The sequence below is a fragment of the Crocuta crocuta genome, unplaced genomic scaffold, assembly GCF_008692635.1.
Source record: "Crocuta crocuta isolate KB4526 unplaced genomic scaffold, BGI_CrCroc_1.0 scaffold162, whole genome shotgun sequence".
In the NCBI taxonomy this organism is placed as follows: Eukaryota; Metazoa; Chordata; class Mammalia; order Carnivora; family Hyaenidae; genus Crocuta; species Crocuta crocuta.
Window position 1 is genome coordinate 4,198,155 of NW_027529433.1, and position 19,847 is coordinate 4,218,001.

The 19,847-nt window shown below is 42.3% G+C and overlaps 1 protein-coding gene across 1 annotated transcript in view; it reads left to right on the top strand.

The window, feature by feature from the left end:
- Positions 1-18,398, top strand: part of ARSB (arylsulfatase B) — a 151,271-nt gene extending 132,873 nt beyond the window's left edge. Inside the window, exons 7-8 of the mRNA XM_077759839.1 lie at positions 14,397-14,519; positions 15,551-18,398. Of these exons, the coding sequence (XP_077615965.1) occupies positions 14,397-14,519; positions 15,551-15,816 (389 nt within the window). The 3' untranslated portion in view covers positions 15,817-18,398. The remainder of the gene's footprint in view (positions 1-14,396; positions 14,520-15,550) is intronic.
- Positions 18,399-19,847: the final 1,449 nt, after the last annotated feature.

Genomic DNA, 19,847 nt, shown 5'->3' on the forward strand with positions numbered 1-19,847 from the left:
TTATGGTGTTTTAATGAAATTATTATTATCTGCTGCGACCTGGTCTACTTATTCTGAAGACTCAGAATCAAGCATGTAGAGTGACCAACAACATATATATTTGTTTAATAAGCAAATGAGTGAGCAATATAAAATAGCACATTTATTCAAGATTCGATTTGAACCAAGGCATGAGAGGATCTCTGGATGGCCCATTTCAGATAGAAATTGCTAAATTTATTAGGACAGTCATGAGTTGAGGATTCACTGAATGGTTGTTTTCTGTTTTTTGGGTTTCCAGTGCTCAACTGACACACTCCTGGTTAATGTCAGATATTAACAAGTGCTGGAGTTCCCTGTGACACAGGCGCACACATTCTCTGAATGCTTATTATGCACAATTCAATAATGATTAACATTTGAACTCTGTCTAGGCTGAGCAAGACACATCAAAGCCCTTTTTTCGTTAGGACTTTTAAAATATCAAATATGACCTGAATGAGTAGGTGTTGGAGAAACTGACTTTGTAAACTAAAAATCATAAACCCAGATCCATTTGAAATATGTCATGTGGAGTGCCTATATAAAAATTATGAGAATTTTGATTTTTCCCTTGTAGGTAATAAATAACATCTGTAATATTCCTCCTCACCTTTTTCTGATTAGCTTTATGTCTGGTATATTTTCCCCAACACTCCTGTTTCGCGTTGTAAGGATTTTGCCAAGGAGAGAGGATTCTAAAGCAGTATGGGTGGAACAGAACACTTGGAGCAATCAAGGTTAAGTCCAGATACGAGGGGCAGGATGAGTTTGGTGGGGAATTTTTAATGCTAGTCAGGCCTCTCTGTTTTACCTTTCTAAGATGTGCACACCAGCACAGCTGAATGGGGCCTAAGGGATGGAAGTAGCCCTGAAGGGCAAAGGGCATGTGGCCCACAGGCCAGCTCCACTGGGCCCCAGTGCTGATGTGGCTCTCCAGACCCCCTCACTTTGCACCTGAGCCCATGGGGGTGCATCCAGCGGAGTGGCCTGGGCCACTGGCGTTCACCCTGGGGTCCATGGGGCCCTGGGGGTCCTTGGAGGGTTGCTGGCAGTGAGCCCAGGTGGAGGTTGGACAGCTCTGATTTTAGCTGTGTTGTACGATGGGCAGCCATGTGGCATTTGTCTGGTGGGAAGAGCTGTGTCAAGACCATTGCAAGCATAGTAGATGCTGTGCTGAAGATGATGATTCCAGATCCTTAAAGGTGACAGAAAGCCGACAGAGATGTCGGGCCGGGCTGGGCCTGCCAAGAAGCCAGTGGCTGAGTTTCTCTGGGCTCAGGGCACCATAGTTAAGTCTTAAGGTGACTGCGGGGGTCAGGTGATCCTAATACACAATGAGAATTGGGAATCCCTGATCTCTTTTTGCACAATTTTAACCTGACTTCTGGGTTAGCATACTGCAAACCCTGTTTGCACAATTTTAACCAGACTTCTGGGTTAGCATACATAATGTAGATGGTATTGGCATATTTTTGTTGTTTTTCCACAGAGTATTCTTTATTCATTTTAAAACCACTTTGTTAAGGTATGATTGACATACAAAAAGCTGTACATTTACACCTTAATATTTAAAAATATGTAAAAGCTTAATATTTACAACTTGATGAGTTTTGAGATAAGTACACGTGCTTAAAACCACATTCTACACCATAAACATATCCATCATCTCCAGAAGTTTCTTCCCACCCTCTTATTATTATTTTCTTTTGTGTATGTGTGTGTGTGAGAGAGAGAGAGAGAGAGAGAGAGATACGGATGCTTAACATAAGATCTGCCCTCTTAGCAAGTTTTTAAGGAAACAATACAGTATTAATTGTAGGTACTGTGCTGCACAGTTGATCTCTGGGTAGGACTCATTCATCTTACGTAACTGAAACTTTGTACCTTTTGACTTCCCCTATCCTATTCCCCACCATGCCCCCTGCTGCCCCGTCCTCTCTTTCCCACAATTTTCTTTTTTTCTTTTTTTTTTTTTTTAGTTTATCTATTTTGAAAGAGAGAGAGAGAGGGAGGGAGAGAGAGGATTGCAAGCTGTCAGCACACAGCCTGATGCTGGGCTTGAACTAATGAACCACGAGATCATGGCCTGAGCCAAAGTCAAGAGTCAGATGCTTAACCAACTGAGTCACCCAGGTGCCCCTACTTCCCAAAATTTTCTAATAATATTTTGTTCCACTGGCAGCTGGTTCAGGTTTCATGGTTGTTATAGGTCTGGGCAACTGACCATGCCTTGATTTTGATGGCTGTCAATCAAAGGCCATAGGTTCAACCTAAATTGAAATGACTTCTTTCAGTTGGTCAATTAGATTATCCATGTACTCCATCCAATGACAACTGCTGTGGAAATTCAAGAGACCTGTAACTGGGATTTTTATACTTCCAATGCAAGAATACTCACCACCCACAGGATCTCATTCCATCTGCACAATTATCCCATGAGGTAGGCGTTACTTTTCTCCTCATTTTACATATAAGGAAATAGAAATTCAGAGTGGCTCATTGACTTAATAGATTATTCATTCTAAAGGCTATGAACATGCACAGTGGTTTCTCAGAATATTATGAGTGGTTTCTTACAATAGCAAGCAAGGTGTAGGGAATGCTGCAGGTAAATCCCTAACCGTTCTGGAAATCCCAGCTTGTGAGCTGCCAGAGCTATAGCTACGGCTAGTAGGGGCTTTTCCCATTGCTGACGATTAAGCAGAAAGCGCCAATAAAGCATCAGCTCAGAATGTGGGGTTCTAGCCCGTGTTTTATTGGGAACAGTTTTAGAGAAAAAATCCTCTATTTTGAGGTCTAGAATGACTTTTTAAAACAAGAGTCAGGAAAACCATGAACACATTGCATCGTGGTATGTAAGTCCTTACCACACAGCGAGATGATAGGCAGCCGTGGCCTAAGCCTGCAGTTTCCCGGATGTGTCAAACCGTGAGCAGAGAGATGTGATCCATGGTGCACTGAGGGCACCTGAACAGCTGCAGCAAGTGCACCGTGGACGTTGCAACAGGCTGTGGGCAGTGGGGCTCGCTGGTGGACTCGCTGGTACAGTAAGGCCTCAGGGACTTGAACTTCACTTTGATTTGGCGATCCTTTGAACTTTCCTTGGACTGAGCCATGAAGGAATTGGTCAGCCAGGCAAATGTCAAGTGTAAATAAAACTGTAGTGTTTTATTTAAGAGGCATGTTTGACTCACATAATAAGCTAACAAATTTGTCCGTTCCTTAAAAAACGTACGTGACAGGATTCCATATGAAAAAATACCTTGATCACCAAATATCTGGAAAAGCCGGGGGGGTTCCCCACTTGGCCCGAGTGAGTTTTGCTCTAAGTACAACTACATATGGTATGCAAGCAGGAAGGTGGCGTCACAGCCGCGGAAGAACAAAATGGGTCGTGAGAAGTAGAATACACTTTTAAGCTGGTCTTTGTAAATTGTAAACATGATCCAAAAACAGAAAGAGCTCAGGAGAAATGAGAAGGTACTAAACCCTAAAGTAGCAAATTAAAGCCTCACCATTAACTCTTTTCCCACTAACCCTGTTCAAACTCTGGAACGTGTGTCGGGGAGTAAATACAGGTCCTCTTCAGACCCAGACCAGAGAAGTGGTCTGTCGGGTTTGAGTTTGGGTTTTTCGGTTTGTTGGTTTGTTTCTGCTATAATAATGAGTCCTGCCTACTTTTCTCCTCTTTGTAAGGTCTTCAGTAAAAGAGGATATAAAAGAAAAAAAATCTATATTATACTGGTAATACCTACCATTCAATGACAGTTATTACTGGTCATTATTTCCTACTTCACAGAGCTATTGCAAGGATTAAATGAGCTCACATACATGGAACACTTAACACAGCATTTTGTGTTTATAAGCAGGTAGCAAGTGCTTTTAAGTTTTAACATTATTATCTTTAATGTTGACAATGTTTATAATAGTCTTACAATATACCAGATACTCTGCTAAGCACTATATATGCCTTATCTCACTTGCTTTTATTATATTACTTTTATATAGTAAATCGAGGCAGGGGGAGTTAAGAAAGTTGCCCAAGATTGCACAACTGGTATCAAAACCATTTATTGTGCACTTACTATATTCTGGACATAGTGCTAATGGACATGTCAATGTATCATCATTTTTAGGCCACACAACAGTCCTGTGAAATAGATGGTATTATCCTCATTTTCCAGGTGAGGAAATGTAGGTCTAGAGAGTTCAGCTAACCCCTGAGCTCACTCAGCCAGTGAATAACAGAGCTGAGATTCAAACCCAAGCAATCTGGTCCAAAACTGCATGCTCTCTACTGCTGTGCATTATGGCCTTCTGGGAGAGGGGACAACGGGGACTTCACTTCAGTCACAGGGCCCTCTCCTCGCGCTGGTTACCATACCTAGTGGTGCTTTCCTGCAGGGCCACAACATTAACTCTTCCCAAGCCGCATTCTCCAGCCACACTCAATGCATTCTACATCCCAGAGAGGAAGAGACCCAGACCATCCCCTTAACCCCTGTACTGATGCTTGGGGCTCCTTATTACCCTGCCTGATTTTCTCTAGGCATTAAAACTTTGCTTTCTATGAACTTTCCTCTTTTTACCTGCAAGTTAGCCAACATATTTATTTCACTTAAGCCTCACATAGTTCAAAATCTCAAGGGTTATACACCAGAATGTTAACAGCAGCCAGTAAATTTAGCTAATTTTGATTTAATGTTCCTGTTCATATGTTTTTGTGTTTCCAACTTACATACAATAGACATATCAATTACATGGAAAAAAATCACAGACTATTGGACAGTGGTTTCCAAAGAATCATGAGGGCACATTGTCTGGTCAGAAGAACAAGGTTACATTTCATGAACACCAGGAAATCAGAAGCATCCCCTGGCACCTCTCAGTCCCTTCCCCATTTGGCAAATCCATCACCCATCACAAATTAGTATCTTTCCAATTAGAGTTTAGTTGCAGACCCTTTTTTCAAACAAAAACATAGAGAAGTATAATATATTTAGCAAATACTACAAGTTCTTCCCCAAGGGCTAACCAGCACTGCATGAAATGAAGACAGGGCCCCTGGACCCTGCCCACTAACTCACCATCCCACCTAATGACAGCTCCCACGGTACTTCTGGAACCCTGCTGGCTCCGGAGAACACATTCTGCACTGCAACCATTGACCTCACCTCATTCTAGAAGCTTGAGCTCCTTCAGATTTCCAAAGGTTGGCCAGATTAGCTCTATAAGTTTACTCCAAAACATGTAAGATAGTGATTTCCTTCATTTGCCCTAACATTTTTCACCAGCGTCCAAAATCAGTACACACAACTGGTCCATCTTATACCTGAGTATTTCTGTCTGGCCAGAGAGCTTTAGTATGTCAGAGGTGGCCTTCGGCTCAGGGGAAGAGAAAGATTTTTTTGTTTGTTTATGCTTCTCTTTGTACCCCTAGTTTCTGCCCAGAGGTTAACAAATCCGATGTCCTTTTCCTTTCCATCAAGCTGCTTACAAAGCTCTGTGAATATGCTAAAGACCTTTACACTCTAAAGGAATGAATTGTATCACACGTGAATTACATTGTAATAAAGGTATTAGAAAAAAAGTTTAATTAAAAAAACATTTAAATTCCTCTTATGCTTCCCTGTTGATGAGGAGAAAAGTGACAGTTCTGGTCATTCACACTCGCTGAAGCTGTCTCACCCCGTCCACCCAACTGTCCCACCTAAGCCTCCAACAGCACCTCCCTCACTGTCCTCCAGAGATCCTCCATCACTGAGACTTCCGTCCTCATTCTTCAGGCTAAAAGTCTATTCTTCACCTTCTGTTTATCCAGTTTTCAGTCATCTGTTATTTCAGTGAGCATTGTTAGGTGCTTCTCATTGATGTGGCTGGCCACGGGGTAAGGCTTTGGGGTTATAGAACTAAATCAGACCCAGGCCATATGCCACATTAAAAAACAATTTTTTCTAATGTTTATTCCTTTTTGAGAGAGACAAAGCATGGGTGGGGGAGGGGCAGAGAAAGACTGAGACATAGAATCTGAAGCAGGCTCCAGGCTCCCAGCTGTCAGCACAGAGCCCGACGCGGGGCTCGAACTCAACAAACCGCGAGATCATGACCTGAGCCGAGTCAGACACTTAACCGACTGAGCCACCCAGACGCCCCATATACCCTATATATTTTTTTAGAAGGTTTATGTATTCATCTTGAGAGAGGGAAAGAGCAGGGATGCATGAGCAGGGGGGTGCAGACTGAGGGGGAGAGAGAGAATCCCAAGCAGTCTCTGGCTGTAAGCAGGGCTGACAGAGCCGGACATAGAACTTGATCCCATAAACTATGAGATTATGTTCTGAGCCGAAATCAAGAGTCAGACACTTAACCCCCTGAGCTACCCAGGCGCCCCAATACCTTATATATTTTTCACACAGGAAGAGGGCAGAGAGGTGGATAACAAAGAGGTGTATCTTGCCAAAAGTCCCACTTTCTTCATCCATCCTTAGCTTGTGGCCCCTCCTCCATCTTCAGAGTCAGCAACACTGCATCTCAGACCCTTCTTCTGTGGCCGCATCTCCCTCTGACCAAAGTCTGGAAATTGTCCCTGCTTTTATGGACTCATGGTTAGATTGGGTCCACTCAGATAATCCGAGATAACTTCTACATCTCAAGGTCTTTATACTGAGACATATCTGCAAAGTCTCTTTTGTTATGTAAGGTAACATTTCCACAACTTCTAGGGAGGTTAGGACATGGACACCTTCACTATCCTGCTTATCACCCCATTTTCTATTTCTTTGTATTATTTATGAGATGGATGGAAGGAAATAAAGTATGCAAACACAACAATGATGACAACTAATTTATCTGTACCTCAGATAAAGTAGACTAAAGGAGGAAGGTGTTGTTGGAGATGAAGAGAGACCTTTCAGAAATTATAAAAACAGCAATCAGCTAGAAAGCTATAATGCTTCCAAGTGGGTACTTAATAATATAGTCTCAAAAAATGACAAAACTTGGAAGAGAAATAAGCACATTTTCAGTCACAGTGAGAAATTTTCAGCATCACTCTCTCAGTAACTATTTGAACAATAGTCACTATTTGAACAATAGAACAAAGAGTCAGTACAGATATAAAAGATTTGAACAGCGTAGTTAACAAACTATCATATACATATGGATCACTGCACCTAACAACGTGAGATTAGATTTTTTTTTCCAAGTGAGAATGAAACATTATATAATTGACCACATACTGAACCATAAAACAAGTGGAAACACATCTCAAAGGATTTAAATTATGTACTGTACATCTAACATGATTCTAAAGTTAGAAGTTTATTTCTAAAGAAAATCCATAGATATATTTTGTAATCATAATGGAATTAAACTGGAAATTCATAATGAAAGAATAATAGGAACTTCTCAAATGTTGGGGCATTAATTGACACTTTTGGACAATCCATGAGTCAGAAAGGAAATCACAGTGAAGAATAGAAAATATTTTGACCTGAATAACAAAGATGCATATTTCAGACTTGCAAGATAAAAATAAATTGGTACTTGGGTGAAAATTTATAGTATTAAATGTATATATCAGAAATGAAAAAGTGCTGAAAATTACTTACTCAGGAAGCTATGAATAGAAGAGCAAAGTGAGCCAAAAGGAAACAGAGGGAAGGAAATGATAAAGAGAAGAGGTAAAATTATGAAATAGAAAACAAACATACTACAGAAAGGGATACTAGGTAAATTATTGGTTTGAAAAGACCCATGAAATCAATTAACCTTTAGCAGAATTTATCACGGGGAAAAAAGTGAAAAGCACACATTGCCAACGTCAGGAATGAAAAGATATTACTACAGGTGCTGCTGACATTAAAGGTAATACAGAAATGAAAATTTGTGTGAACTAGACAAATTCCCATCAAAATACAGTTTAAAAGAGAAATAGAAGATCTGAATAGTTCTTTATCTGTTAAAGAAATTAAATTAATAAATAACCTGCCCGCAAAGAAAACTCTAGGCCCAGATACTTTTACAAATAAACTCTTCCAAATATTTAGGAAGTAACATCCATCTTACACAAACACTTCAGGGAACACTTTCAATTCCTTTTATAGGACCAATATAACCTTGGCTCAAAAACATTACAAGAATATTTTAAGAAAAAAATTAATAGAGCAATTTAAGCACGGGTACAAAAGCCCCAAACAAAATGTGAATCCAGCAATAAATAAAAAGGACAAACATCATTACTAAAGGGGGTTTATTCCATAAATGCAAGTTGATTTGGCATTTAAGAATTAATAAGTAGAGGAACGCCTGGGTGGCTCATTCAGTTGGGTGTCTGACTTTGCCTCAGGTCATCATTTCACAGCTCTTGGTTTCAGGACCATGTGGGGCTCTGAGCTGACAGCTTGGAGCCTGGATTCTGCCTCAGATTCTGTGTCTCCCTCTCTCTCTGCCCCTCCCCTGCTTATGGTCTCTCACAAGCTCTCTCTCGCTCTCGCGCTCGCGCTCTCGCTCTCTCGCTCTCTCTTTCTCTCTCCCTCTCAAATATAAATAAATAAACATTAAAAGAAAAGGAATCAATAAGTATAATTAATTGTACTAAAAGATAAAAAAGAATAATTATGTGATATTTTCAGATGCTGAAAAAATATATGGGAAAATTTAACACCCATTTATGATAAAAATAAAAACTTAGTAAATTGGGAGTAGAAAGGATCTTCTTTTATCTGATAAAGCACAGCTACAAAAATTTTTATATTCATATCATACTTAACAGTAAAATATTAAAAGCTTTTCCCCTGAAAACAGGAATGAGATAGAAATTCTCACTATCACTACTTTTATTCAAATTTATACTAGAGATTTTGTACAATGTCATAAGGTAAGAAAAGGGAAACTAAAAGATCTACTGTGGAGAAAAACCAATGTCCATATTTGCAGGTGACAAATATGATAGCACGCATAGAAAATCCAAAGACTATAAAGAAAGGATTAGAAATAACAAATGAATTTAGCAAAGTCTCTAGGAACATGGTCAACATGTAAAAATGTCAATTGTGTTCATTCAGAGTACAAAATATGTATTTTTAAAATTTTTTTAATGTTTATTTTTGAGAGAGAGTATGAGCAAGGGAGAGGCAGAGAGGGAGACACAGAATCTGAGGCAGGCTCCAGGCTCTGAGTTGTAAGCACAGAGCTCAACACGGGGCTCAAACTCCTAAACCGCGAGATCATGACCTGAGCTGAAGTCGGATGCATAACCGACTGAGCCACCCAGGCGCCCCTGTTTTAAACGGTTGTATATAATGGTATTAAAACACATTAACCAACTAGGAGTAAACCTAAGAAAAGGTATGTAAGACCTCTACACAGAAAATCATAGAATATGATTAAGAAAAATATGGGGATCCACCACACTCATGAATTATAAGTCTCAATATTTTAAGGCAGCAGTACCCCCAAAGTGATTCAGTGAGTCAATACCATCATAATCAATATCCCAACAGCCAGTCGCTAGTTTGTGAAATTTAACAAGCTACTCCTAGAATTTATATTGAAAATGCAAAAGGCTGAGGACCCTGGGTGGCTCAGTCAGTTGATCATCGACTCTTGATTTCAGCTCAGGCCATGATTCCAGGGTTGAAGGAGCGAGCCCCACATTTGGCTCCACACTGAGCATGGAGCCTGTTTGAGAGTCTCTCTCTCCCCAGCTGTCCCTCTCCCCTGCTAGGTTGTGTGCTCGTGCTCTCTCTCCCTAAAATAAAGTTAAAAAAAAAAAAAGAGGGGTGCTTGGGTGGGTCAGTCGGTTAATCTTCCAACTTTGGCGCAGGTCATGATCTCATGAGTTCGAGCCCTGCGTCAGGCTCTGTGCTGACAGCTCAGAGCCTGGAGCCTGCTTCGGATTCTGTGTCTCTGGCTCTTTGCCCCTCCCATACTCACCTTCATTCTCTCTCTCTCCTTTTCTCTCAAAAATAAATACACATTTAAAAAAAGAAAATGCAAAAGGTCAATAATAATGAAATCAATCTGGGAGAACAACAAAGTTGGGGACTTATCAGAAAAACACACGGTAAATCTACAGTAATTAAGATAGTGTAGTGATAGCATCAGGATAGACAAATAGACCAGTGGGACAGAATAGAAACTCTAGAGCTGGGATGTCCAATGCAGTAGTCATTTGTCACATCTGGCAATTAAAGCTTAAATTAATTTCCTCAGTTACCCTAGCTGCATTTCATATGCTCAGTACCCATGTGTGGCTAGTGGCTGCTTCAGTGGACAACAGATATAAAACACTCCAGAAAGTTCTACTTGGATCATGCTGCTCTAGAGACCGACTCACAACATATGGAAATAAGATGTTTGACAAAGGTGTCACTGAAGATGAATAAGAAAGAACAGTCTTTTCAACAAATCTCGGTCAGAGAATAGCCATCTTTGAAAAAGGAGTCCTGAGTCCTACCTTACTTAGTGCATGGAAATCAGGTCCTGGTGGGTTCTGTGTCTAAATGCAAGATGTTGTGGAATTTTCATGCAACAGGATAACATCCGACAGTGAAAATGAATGAGGTGTTGGGAACGGGCTGAACCTCAACACCAAGGGTGAATCTCACAAACGTTATGAGATCAGTTGGAGCCAGAAATAAAAGAGCACATGCTGGGTATGCGCTCCATTTGTACAAAGTTCAAAAGCAGGCAGAAAGAGTCTCTGCTGTTGGATGGCAGTTACCTTGGGAGAGGAGGGTGGTAACCAGAGGCTGCCGACACTGGCTTCTGAAATCCTGGCAAATACCGCATTTCTGGAGTGGGCTGGGGTCCACAGGGGACTGTCCAGTCTTCATCAGCACCGTTAGTGCACTTTTCTCTATGGGTGTTACTTTAAAATGTTTTTTAGGGACACCTGGGTGGCCCAGTCGGTTAAGCGTCTGACTTCGGCTCAGGTCATGATCTCACAGTTTTGGGTTCGAGCCCCGTGTCAGGCTCTGTGCTGACAGCTCAGAGCCTGGAGCCTGCTTCAGATTCTGTGTCTCCCTCTCTCTCTGACTCTCCCATGCTCATGCTGTCTCTCGTTCTCAAAAATAAATAAACATTTAAAAAAATATTTAAGAAATAAAAATAAATAAAATGTTTTTTAAAACTCTTGGATTGACATGGAAAAGGAAAGATAATTCTTGCTGATTGATAAAAAAAAATGAAGGTTCTAAAATTTTTAGATAGGCAGCAATTTTAAGTCTGAGAGTATCACTTATAGGATATGGAGAAAGGGAGACATCACTGGCATGAGACCAATTAGTGTGTGTTGTAAAGTTGGGACTGTGTGCACCTTGCAAATAGACAGTTTTGCTTCCAGACACAAACCTTAGAGAAACGTTTGTTCACATGCACAAGGAGACATGGGGACGTGGGCAACAATGCTTTCTGCAGGATAGTTTAGGATAGGAAAAAAAAAAAAAAAGAATATTTGAAGTAACCTGAGGCCTAACAGGGAAGTGGGTAAATAAAATGTGAGTTTTTATAGTGAAATATCAAACAGTTAAAAGGAATATATATACACAAACATAATCACAGAGCTCTAAAAATACCGAAGTGGATTGAAAAAAGCAAGTTGCGGAGTATGTATAGCCTAACATACACATGTACATTTTTAAAGTATAAAGCAGGACTGCAGATTATTCTGTGACACATGCATATGTAACCAGACTTTTCAATGGCTGCAGGATACACAGTACACTGAAGCCTCATGATAGCAGCGGCCTCAGGGGCAGGGGGTGAGGGGACCGAGAGTAAGGATGGGGACAGACCGTCCCCTGGAAACTGTCACTTCATTTTCATTGTTCTGTTTCTTTCTTTATTTTTTTTTCAAGGCTAGTATAACAAAATGTTAACATCTGTCCCTTCTAGGTGCTGGCTCACAGGGTGTTAGTTCTATTATTCCTTGTAATTTACCCTTTGTTTGACTTCTCAATAAAAAAAAAATAGAGTCGAGATAATAGCACCTTTCATCGTTTAGTCTTAGGCTTATTTATTGTTTAGGTATTTTACATTCCTGTTTGTTTTAAGAAGAAAATGTATGTAAATAGAAGTATAGCTGAGATAGCTCAATTTCCTCTCTTTGTTTATGTTCGCAAAGCATACTTGTTTTGTTTAACATCCTTTGGTATCAAAATGTGGCCTCTACACAAACTCATGAGGAGTAAATCATGAGGGTTCACAGTCCTAACACAGTCTGTGTTTTAAAGATGCATTTCCTATGATAGACATCCTCTGCACCTCGATCTCCGCAAGCATCCGTTTATTTTGGAGCCAAAATATCCACAAGCAGGCGGAGAAACAAAGTCAAGAAGATTTGCTCTTTGGTGCTAACGATTTGTTGGTACATGATTGTTAAGACTAAGGTCTGAAACCACCAACGTTTGTCGGCTGTCTCCAGCGTGCCTCTCTAGGGTCATTTCCACAAGACCCCCCAGAAGAACGGGAGCCTGCCGTTTCCACCACTGACACCGCTCCTGTAGGCAGCCCCTGGCAGCAGCCCACAGGTCCCGCTCGAACAGGAAGGAGGACACCCCCAAAGTCCTTCTTGACCGGAGTGGGGGACAGACCGGCTGGCCACCACGGTGGAGCGCGCACTGTTATACAGACATAGCACATGCTCACGGCTCTTGGTCATTGGGCGGATAGCCTGGCAGCCTTTGGAAGCGCCCCCTAGGTGACTGCTGTGACTGTGGTTGAAAAGTTGACACGTAACGGGGGACTTAAAACAGACTAGATATTTTACGGTGAGGCCCTAAATTGCAGGCTTTTCAACATGCACAGGTGGGAGTGAGGCGGAGACCTGCGTAGCCTGCCCTCACAGGTCCACCAGGGTCTTTAAGGCAGACCTCAGGTCTCTCTTCTGAACCTATTCACCCCTCACAGGCAGGCCAAGGAGGGGGTTAGGCGAAAGAAGGAACTGAGCATGCGCATTCCAGACTCTTCTGTCTGTCTAATTTGGGGGCTCACCTGCCCCCAGAATATATGTAAGCCCTCTGGTCTGCTCTCCGCTCTGCGGGAGCGCAGCGGGTGTCTTGCAGGATCAGGGATGGATGATTTAGTCTTTCTAAGTCAAGAGTCAGCTATAAGCAAGGCCTCTGCCACAGATCTGAAACTGTCTTCTCTCTAATCAACTTTATCAGTAACAAGGGCAATATTTTTAGCTGCAACTGTCTGGCCTTTCACTTTCAATTGGTTCCAAATTCAAGAAGGTAAGGGAGTTAATTGTTTCCCCCAAAACCTAAAGATAAATTAGTATAATACCCAGATGCTAACATAATCCATGTTAATAACCCAATCATTTGTATACCAATTCATTCTCATACCCATAATTATCTTGTTTGAATAGCGAACTGAGCATTGCTCAGTTACTTTTATCTTTCATAACCGTGGTTAAAAAAAATATGGGGCGCCTGGGTGGCTCAGTCAGTTGAGTGACCGATTTCGGTTTAGATTATGATCTCATGGTTCCTGGGTTCAAGCCCCGTGTCCGGCTCGAGATCTATGCTGACAGCTCAGCCTGGAGCCTGCTATGTCTCCCTTTCTCTCTGCCCCTCCCCCACTCGCACTCTATCTCTGTCTCTCAAGAAAATGAATAAACGTTAAAAATTTTTTAAAATAAATAAATAAATAGAGTACTTTATGTCATGGCATGATTTAACTCTCATAGCTTGAGATAGACTCCATTAAAACATACATTTTGTAATCTGTTCTATTATCTACATAAGCATAAGTATATACAGAAAATGTATTTCTCCAATTTAGTCATTTAACAGCAAAAAGAAAAAATGCACACACAATCAACAGCCTCCCCTGTGATTACAAAACACTGTTCTGCCCATGGCCAGCTGTATGTTCACAGAACACAGTAATTTTAAGGATGAATTCATGTTCTAATCTCTTTGGGATTCCCTTTATATTAGCAGTGGTTTACGACTGATGTTTAATGTAACTATAGCTTTCTGTTTATATTGAATAGAAGTTTCGTTTCCAAGGTGGGATTCACATTTACACTCATCGAATAAAAGCTACTGTTCTACAGGAAAGATGTTAAATGTTGATTTAGAACAATGTATTTTGGGGCACCTGGGTGGCTCAGTCGGTTAAGTGTCCAACTTTGGCTCAGGTCATGATCTCACGGTTTGTGAGTTCAGGCCCCACGTCAGGCTCTGTGCTGACAGCTCGGAGCCTGGAGACTACTTGGATTCTGTGTCTCCCTCTCTCTCTCTGCCCCTCCCCTACTCACACCCTGTCTCTCTCTCAAATGTAAATAAACATTAAAAAAAAAAAAACAAGAACAATGCATTTCAATAACAGTGATCTGAGTCTTCCAAACTATGTCTTCCCAGGTCCTGGGAAAAGGCTGGCACTAGCAAAAGATGATTCTTCTCATCCAGAATATTTAGCCTTCAACACATCACTGCATGCTGCAATTAGACACGGGAACTGGAAACTCCTCACTGGCTTCCCAGGTAGGGTGCTTGGCCTTTCCCACCAGAACATCAAGGAGAACTTTACCAAACAACTGCCTTTTGCAGGACATACTTCTGGGGCTGCTGAATGAGGAAGAATGGTGTGATCTACCGGCCTGACCACAAAAAATAATAATAATAAAAACTAAAAAAAAAATTTTGAGAATTAACTGTAGGGGGCAGTAAAAGGAAGAAATGCCAGTCTACTGTTTCATGGAAAATCAAATTTCAGAGAGGCAGGGCTGTCAAGCACAGCACATGTAGCCATGAGGGAGAATCTCTGAAAGCTATGTCCTCAACCATGTGTGTAGCTGAGGGACGTGGTTGCTTCCTCTGAGCACATTCTCTAAAAGTGATAGCTTTTATTTATTTAATTTTTTAAATGTTTGTTTACTTTTGAGAGCGAAAGAGACAGAGTGTGAGCAGGGTAGGGACAGAGAGAGAGGGAGACACAGAATCTGAAGCAGGCTCCAGGCTCTGAGCTAGCTGTCAGCACAGAGCCTGACACGGGGCTCGAACCTGAAAACCTCGAGAGGAGCCAAAGTCAGCACTTAACCAACTGAGCCACCCAGGTGCCCCAGAAGTGACCTCTTTTAAATACTTTTAAAATATGTGGTGTGATGGCAAAGGCTGTCACACTCAATTAGGCAATGTTTATAACGATGACCTTGTGGGCATTTTCAGTAAGACAACTCTTCTTTGTTTGGTACCATTCCATGTATTGCAAGATGTCTTAGCTTCCCTGATAGCAGGGAAGCTGATAGCAGCTTCCCTAGGTCTCTATGACAACTAAACCCCCCACCCACCCACACCCACATCTTCCCTTCCCCCACCCCTACACAGGCATACGCACTCACACACATTCCCGGATGCCCCTGTCGTGAAGCAGTGAACCAAGAGTTAGAGTGTGAGAATGATATTGATACAGCATCAAGGGCCACACCTTTTTATGTGGCCATGTCCACAACCCTTGCAATTAGAACCTGCCTACGATGCCTCTTCCGCAATAAACTATCTTATTTCTTTGCCAGGCTGTGGCTGTTGGTTTCCTCCACCGTCTCCATACAACGTTTCTGTGATACCCTCATCAGACCCACCGACCAAGACCCTCTGGCTCTTTGATATTGATCAGGACCCAGAGGAAAGACATGACCTGTCAAGAGACTATCCCCATATCGTCAAGCAGCTCCTTTCCCGCCTGCAGTTCTACCACAAACACTCAGTGCCCGTGCACTTCCCGGCACAGGACCCCCGCTGTGACCCCAAGGGCACTGGGGCCTGGGGCCCGTGGGTGTAGGACTTTGGGCAGCCTGGGCGAGCCGGACCGCCTTTTCTGTCACAAGTGAGACTCCAGGCCTTTACTCCTGTATCTCGTGTCTCGTTTGCTCTCCCAGCCTGGGTTCTCCTGGCCCCTCTCCTGTCCCTTAGCCACACTGAGGAATCTCATTCCAAACCCAGGGCCTGGAAGAAGCTGATAAACCTGGAACACTCCTGTTGTTGGCAGGGGTGTGTGTCTAGAGGAGAGGGGGGCTGAGTTCAGCCCCATTTTCCTGAGCTGTGGGACAGCTGGGAACTTGACGTGAAATAGGAAGTTCTCGTGGAGTCCTAGAGGCTGGAGCAGCTGGTTCTTTTTGCCTCACAAGTCAGATGTTACATTTCCCCCTGCCAATAGCTGGGTTTTATTGGAGTGCCTCATGTTTCTTGTAACAAATGTGGGGAGCAGACAGTTTTTAATGGTCCTGTTGGCCAGGGGATCTCCCAGTCTGCGAGATATCATGTTCAGGCATTCCGTGTGAATAAGCCCCCTTGGCTCACCCCTCACTCACTCACCCCGTCACTCATCTCGTCATGGAGCATAAGGCCCATTTCATAGTTACGGTCAGCATGGCAAGATGCCTGCTTCTTGGTTTGGGTTATTACAGTAAAGAAATGTGTTTTTATCCCCGGTTTTCTTTCTTTTTTTTTTTCTAGCCACTACTCATTTTGTCTAGACTTCCTGCTACCCCCTCTCCCCCGTGGTTCTTTTCCTAACCTCCTTTTGACTCAGGCATCCTGTGCCTGGAAAGGCTGCTTCGCCTCTCCACGCTGAGCACCGCTGGTTTGGGGAACTGTGCTGGGCCCTGGCTGCCTTTCGCCTCTACTGCCGGAGCTGGAGCCCTGCCCAGAGAAGGTGGTCACGTCTGGCTCTGCAGGCATGCTCATGGTGGACACGCAGGGGCCGGGTGGGCAATGCGTGTCTCTGTGTCATCTGTTTGCTGAAGGCTGTTCTCGGTTGCATGGAATTTATTGTGATTGTGGCTGTGTCTCATAATATACTAAGAATTGCATGCTATCCCCTAGTTATGAGGAGAAACCCCAGGAAACAAGAATTTTGTCCCGGGATGATGGAAGTGGACAGTTTGAAAGGGAAAGGGCTGGCATCTGAGACCCTGGGCCTCAGTAAAGCGAAGGAGGGCATGTCCACCTTTCCCTTATTCTCAGTTTTACTGCTTGTATTGAGGTTCTGGGTATTGGGAAACAGGATGCAGTTTTACCTACCAGCCCTTTCTCAGTCCCACTGATGTCCTACTAATTGAGGATCAGTCCAGACGCGCTCTGAAGAATGTCAGACTCCGAGAAATATGTGTAAAGACTCTACCCTTTTTCCCATTCACGGCACTGGTTTGTTCACTGATGTCCCCACTGCCTGGACCGGTGCCTATTACATAGAAGGTGGTCAGTACTTTTTTTTTTTTATAATTGAATGAACAGACAGTTGAAGAAATGAGAAGGTAGCACAACATTAAAATCCAGTGAGCCAAATGCAGGGTTAAATTAAATATCCTCCAATTGTTGCTTTTCTGTTCTCAAGCTATACCCCCTGGGGTAGGAGTATAATCTGCGTACCTGGACAGTCATAGGATGCTCCAAAGTGAAGCCATAATACCCTCTCCAGGAGAGAAACAGGGAAACATGCCTGCTGACGGTACTCTTTGAGCAATAACCCTCAGTTCTTTTCTTCATAGGACACTAGAAACTAAAACCAGCAAATAATATGCTATAGATCCTTGTATAGCCAGCCTTCGATTCAGTAGCAATATTTTCGGGTCACTGCTAATTTGTATTTTATTAAAATAAGATGATTGGAAGGAAATGGTGCTAGAACTAAAGACACCTGTTACCAACCTTTACCCCACGCCTGGGTTGGCAAACAGCTGGCCAAAATGTCATCACCTACCACTCCCTCACCTGTGGCAGATACTATAAACTAACTGAGCCCATGTGTTCCTCTGGATACTTCTAATCCCAGTGTCTATTAATACCATAAGATGAGAGGCCATCACTACGACACCCATTCACCCTCCCCACTGTGCTCCCAAGGCTGTCCCCGGTTCCAGTCCCTTAATAGTCAGGTACAACATGATGTTCTGTACTCAGTGGATTTACAAGGAGTTGTGAAAACTAGTTGTTGTAAAACTTTTATTTAAGATCTTATTTTATCCATTATAGAATGTATCTCATTAGGTTTCTTTATTCTGTAGAAGAATACGATCAGGTTCACACTGATGATGTTTCTTTCCAGATTTGTTTATGTTTAAAGAAAAGTTTTATTAATTTGTTTTTCTTTGTTACTACCTGAGTGTACCAGATCTGGGGAACAAAACATTTTTTTATCCTTTAAAATGTGTCAGCCGTGAATAAGGAGTTTCCTTCTGGGTGATGAAAGAGTTCTGAACTGGATAGTGGTGATGTTTACACAACACACCTCTCAATCATATGGCTTAAAATGGTTAAAATGGTAACTTTTATGTGTCTTTTACGACAGATTTTTAACACGTTGGCCAATTTTGTGGTATGTAAATTACATCTCAATAAAGAAACATAGCAAAAATAACAGAACTGAAACCCAGGCGTCAGTCATTGCCCCAAGAGTGCAGACTGTAAAATAAGTTATTAGAGGGAGGTTGAGAGGGTAGGGGTGAATGTAAAGTGATAATAAGAGGGTGTATTTTTTCTCTGTTGCTGTATAACAAATTACCCCAGAATTTAGCAGCTTTAAACAATAAACATTTATTACTTAACACACTTTATGGGGGTCAGGACTCTGGGAGTGGCTTAGCCGGGTGGTTCTGGCTCAGGGCCTCTCCTGAGATCCTAGTCAAGCTGCTGGCCAGGGCTGCACTCATCTGAAGGCTTGCCTGGGGCCAGAGGGTACACTTCCAAGGTGACTCACTGACAAGGCTCTTGGTTGGAGACCTCAGTTCCCTGCCCTGTAGGCTTCTCCACAGAGTGCTTGAATATCCTCACACACAGCAGCCAACCTCCAGCAGAGCAAATAATCTGGAGAGAGAGCAAGAGGAAGCTACAGTGCCTTAATTACCTGGTACAATATCAATTCAACCTTTTTTCACTTCCTTAAAAATGAGTCACTAAGTCCAAATGAGTCACTAAGTCCAGCCTTTACACAAGAGAAGGAGAGTTAGGTCCTGCCTTTTGAAGGAAGTGTCAGATTTGTGGACATATTTGATACCAGCATGGACAACAGGAGAATGGGGAAATGTAGCCTCCTGGGGAACAGACTGTCTGGTCCAAATTTTGCTATTTGAAGACAAATGGTGGAAAAAACATCCAATTTTGCTAGTTAGTGGTTAGAATGACCATGAACTAATCATTTAGCTCTCTCTGTACCTGATTTTTTTTTTTTTTTTACTAGTGATCGGTTGAACTGAGTCATCCCTAACACCTTAGACCCTTGTGTCGAGAACAATGCCTGACACGTAGTATAAAATAAATGGTGGTGGACTGACTCTTCACTGACTGAATCCAGTGCAAGAGGGTAAAATAAAACTGTGCTAAAAATAGCCAGAGACTGTGCTCCGTATTGAAAACGCATTTATTTCCTGAAACTATGACTTTAAACACTAATTTTTTGAATGCTTACTCTATTTCAAGCATTGTATGAGGTCCTTTAAAAGTTTAAATTATCTTGGGGCACCCAGGTGGCTCAGTTAAGTGTCCAGCTTTTGATCTGAGCTAAGTCTTGATGTCACTGTCCTGGGTTTAAGGCCCCCAGTAGGATCTGCACTGGGCATGAAGCCTACTTAAAATTAAAAGAAATTTTTTTTAATTAAAAAAAATGGGGGCCTAGGTGGCTCAGTCAGTTGAGCGCCTGACTTCGGCTCAGGTCATGATCTCATGGATCGTGGGTTCAAGCCCCAAGTCAGGCTCTGTACTTAGAGCTCAGCTTCAGATTCTGAGTCTCCCTCTTTTTCTCTCTGCCCCTCCCCCACTCACGCTCTGTCTCTGTCTCTCAAAAATCAACATTAAAATATTACAAAAAAAGAATTA